At 50.2% G+C, this 4027-nt stretch overlaps 1 protein-coding gene across 1 annotated transcript in view; it reads left to right on the forward strand.

Annotated features, from left to right (window-relative positions):
- Window positions 1–3: 3 nt before the first annotated feature.
- Window positions 4–4027, forward strand: part of SUFU (SUFU negative regulator of hedgehog signaling) — a gene marked incomplete at its 5' end in the record, with an annotated part of 112723 nt that continues 108699 nt past the window's right edge. Inside the window, one exon of the mRNA XM_006021310.3 lies at window positions 4–89. Within this exon, the coding sequence (XP_006021372.1) occupies window positions 4–89 (86 nt within the window). The remainder of the gene's footprint in view (window positions 90–4027) is intronic.

Below are 4027 nucleotides of genomic sequence, written 5' to 3' on the forward strand. Positions count from 1 at the left end.
CCGGGCCTGCACGGCATCTACGGCGAGTGCCGCCGTCTCTACCCCGAGCAGCCCAACCCGCTGCAGGTCACCGCCATCCTCAAGTACTGGTGAGCGCGCGGGCCCGGGCCAGGGGGGCACGGGGCGGGGCATCCCGCGTGACGTCACGGGGGGCGGGGCCCCGCGGGGGTGACGTCACGGCGAGGGGTCCTCATGGGGAGCTATCTCCTGTGGTTACCCCAGTGCCGCTCTCACACTGGTGGAGCGCGCCCGGGACGTGACATCAGCTCGGCCGAGGAGATCTTGGCGCGAGGGCTCGGGTGGAAAGACGGCGTGTCCGAAGGGGTCTCGGGAAAACCACCGGGACCCTAATCCGTATTTATTAGCGCGCGCCGATTCTGCGGTTTCAAAGGGAGTCTCGCTTCCACCTGGCCGTGCAGGGCAGCGTGACTTCCTCTGCGCGGTGCGGTGCGGCGTGACCCGCCGACGTGGACGTTTGCGATGGGGAAGATTTAGCTCCGGAGGCTGGCTTTGTGCAACAGGTGCATCTCTTCCCCGCTTGCACGTCTCTCGGGGGGGATCGGGAGCCTTTGGACACCTCCACGCTGTCTGTGAGAGAGGGCGGTTGTGTTTTCTCCAGCACTTAGGTGTTTATTAAGAAGAGTGGCTAAATACACCGGAAAAGGGGTAAAGTTGCAAGGCGTAGAGCCCCATGGATGCACTCCTTTCTTTATGGTGTATTACGTGATACTATACAGTCCCTACGGGCACGTCTGCTGTCTCTGCAGAGCCCCAGAGCATCGTTAGCAGCTCCTGTTGCCCGCTCCCTCCTGCTTTGCTCTTGTCAGATCCCAAAAACAAGGCCTGGCAGCTGCCTTTAAGTGACCTCGAGCTCACGGTGCTTAGCAAGGCCAAAGCAGAGGCTCGGGGCCCTTCGGAGGCAGCGTTGCCTCGTGGGCGGGTTTGGCACGCGAGCGGGCAAGGTGAAGCTGGTGGTGGTACTCCCGTATGAACAGCTCGCGGCCGTGACGTGTGAAGAGGTGAGGCCGAGCTGTCTTTCCGTCAGCCCCCGGGCAGTCTCCGTGTTTTGCTGCATCTCGTACTTTCAAGGCACTATAATGCAACGACCCATTCTCTTGTGTTTCCAATGATATGCTAATAAATGAATCGTGTTACTTCTTCTGCTAATCGTTTTATGGCCCCTGGCTGGGCAGGTGTCTTTCTCAAACTTCCTAGGGTTTCCGTCAGTCATCAGAGAATTGCCTTTGCAAATGCAAATCCAACTTTTTCCTCTGGCCGGTCTCATCAGCCCTTTGACTAGGGGCTGTTACGTGCTGGTGCAGTTCTGGCTTTTCCAAAGGAAATCCCAAACATTTCCATTCATCGCATCCCTTCTTCTGAACCAGTTGTTCAAAGCGAGCTGGGGTGCTATATCTACATAAGTTGCAGCGCAGAGATGCGCACAGCTACAAGATATGTAATTCAGTTCACTTATTTGCAGCTAGCTTGCGGACAATTGAAAACAGCAATTTAAAGGTTTGTGGAACAAGCGGATGACTCGGTGGACTGTGTAGAACAGAGAATTAACCAAGATGACTTAAGACAACTCCCTGCCTTGAAAAGGTTACGGTCAAAGGGCTGGCCTCCACTTCAGAGTTGTGGGTTGAGTTGATTTGCATTCAAATGCCTTGCGTCAAGCAAAATGTAGTAATGCTGATCTGGCCTCTCACTGCACATTATCAAACCCACTTTGGAAGCAGCCCATTCAGATGCAGGATGGTTTGGGGGTTTTTTTTCACCTATTGCAAAGTACTTTTTGGTGCATCTGCATTTAACACTCTTTTTGTGCATCTATGAGGATCCCATGCTGCTTTGGCTACCTGGGACACGTCTGCGTGCCCTCTGGGTTCATCTTGATCAGCTGTTCCCTTCCGCTGAAATGGCTCTGTGCACCCAGGTGCTGTTTTTTAGCACTTGCAGTTCATGGGAAGTTCACGTACTCTTCATTCCTTGTATTGAGATCCTGACCTGTTGTTGATCTCTGGGGAGAAGAGCCTTCTTTTGCTCATGTGTTGAGCAAATGCTGAGCCAAGGGGCACAACAGAGAGTTTTCAGTGTCTCCGTAAGGAAGGATCTCTGGCTGGTCTGTAGGCATGCAATGAGCTGTGTGGCTGCACGGCCCGCTCTTACTACGAGGAGCTTGTCATTATCTTCCACCACTGTACTAGAGCTTGTTGTGAACCCCCGATGGATTCTCCACTGACGGTAGTGGCTCTTCTGCCTAATGGGTGTTGGGTCTCGTGGTCACAGAAGTCCTGAGCAGCCTCCGATATAAAGCAGAAATGGAGGACAAACCAGGACCACAGATGGAGGTTGGTCCCTGTAAGTATTGGATTTTATGTCATTGCTGTCATACTGTCTAACTCTTCTCCACCTTGGGGGACTTCTAACACGCGTCCCCAGTGCTCGTGCAAAGGATTTGCCTGGTGACTTTGCAAAATTCATAAAGATATTAAAACACAAACACCACATAATTTAGGTTCCCACCCACATCCCCCATCATGTCTTTGTTTAACTTTCCTCCTCTGCTTCATTAGCTAAGCCCACCCCTCCACTCCAAAATGATAGCATTCAGGAAAAATTACACTTTTTGAAGTGGTCTCCTTCGTTGTAGATGACTTTTTTTGTTTTCTTTCTTTTAGTGTAGCATCAGCAGCTTGAGGAAGAAGAGCAGGACTTGCGTGATGGAGAGACAGATTGCCTTGCTGAAGTGTGGTGTCTTCAAAGTGCGCCCAGTACTGTTACTACTCAATAAAACGCTTTTAAAGCGAGCAGTTCCTGTTGGTGTATTATTGTATACATTATAAAAAAATGAATTGGGGGCTTGGCCCCTCCTCTCAGTTGTGAAGTTGTACTATCTTTATATCCAATAGGGCTCAATACCTTAATAGAAAGAAGCATATCAATTGGGAAATCATAAACTGAATGTAAAGAGCATTAAAGTAGGCACAACGTATGCTAATTTGCATGCGTCTGTATGGTGAAATGCTTGCCTTAATGCTTCGACAAGAAAATGTGCCGTAAAATTTGTAGCATATACTCTTTCCACGGGTGGTCCCCAGACTTAAAGTAGAAGCACAACAAATCCCTCTCTGTGCCTTGCAGTAGTTGCTTTATCTAGAGGCCTCCTTTCTGGCTATTCAAAATGTTCACTTCAATGTGTCTACCTTCTGTTTCTCTCCTTGTGCAAGGCTTTTCCCCCTTGCTCTCTCAAAGGTGGTGCAAAAATCCATTCTAGGAAGGAGTTTCTTACTGGGATTCTCCAAGGGGCAATGCGAGTTACGAGGAAAGACTGAAGGAACTGGAGTTGCTTTGCCTGGAGAAGTGAAGCCCAAGGATGAATTTGATACCAGTCCCCAAATATTTGAAGGGAAATAGACTCTTAGCTGTAGGGGACAGGACTAGGAGCAGTGACCTCAAACTGCAGCAGAAGACATTTCTAGTCAAAAAGTTCCTCCTCATCTCCAGCCTAAGAGTAGCTGAGTGCTGGAACAGGCTGCCTTGAAGCTGTGGCATCTCCATCCCTAGGCATGTTCAAGAGTAGGTTGAACAGTGTTTAGTTGGACTAATAAAAGATATCACATCTACCCAAATATCTGTGTGCGCCTATGTCCTCAAACCAACACGGCTATAACCAACAACCCAAGAGCAGGTTAGACGCTTTGCTGGGAAGGGTTAGTCAGGGATGGCCCTGTCCTGAGCAGCGGGCTGGACTAGGTTTTTCTCATGAGGTGCCTTTCAGCCCTGTCTTCCTAGGATTTTAACTGTGTTTCCAAAGGCATATTCCAGAATCATTCTGCAGCTACCAGCCTATATGTGCCTGATGACTTTTTCATATCCAAGTGCTTGGAAAGAGGCTTCATAAGCTGGAGGGGCATAAGCTGGGTCTCCCCGAAGGAGCAGAGGGATAGCTGTGCTGTTAATGTTGAGAGATTCTACTTCCCGCTGCAGGAAAAAGGTCCAGAGCAGCCACAGATCCTGGCGTCGT

The sequence above is a fragment of the Alligator sinensis genome, unplaced genomic scaffold (assembly GCF_000455745.1).
Source record: "Alligator sinensis unplaced genomic scaffold, ASM45574v1 scaffold61_1, whole genome shotgun sequence".
In the NCBI taxonomy this organism is placed as follows: domain Eukaryota; kingdom Metazoa; phylum Chordata; order Crocodylia; family Alligatoridae; genus Alligator; species Alligator sinensis.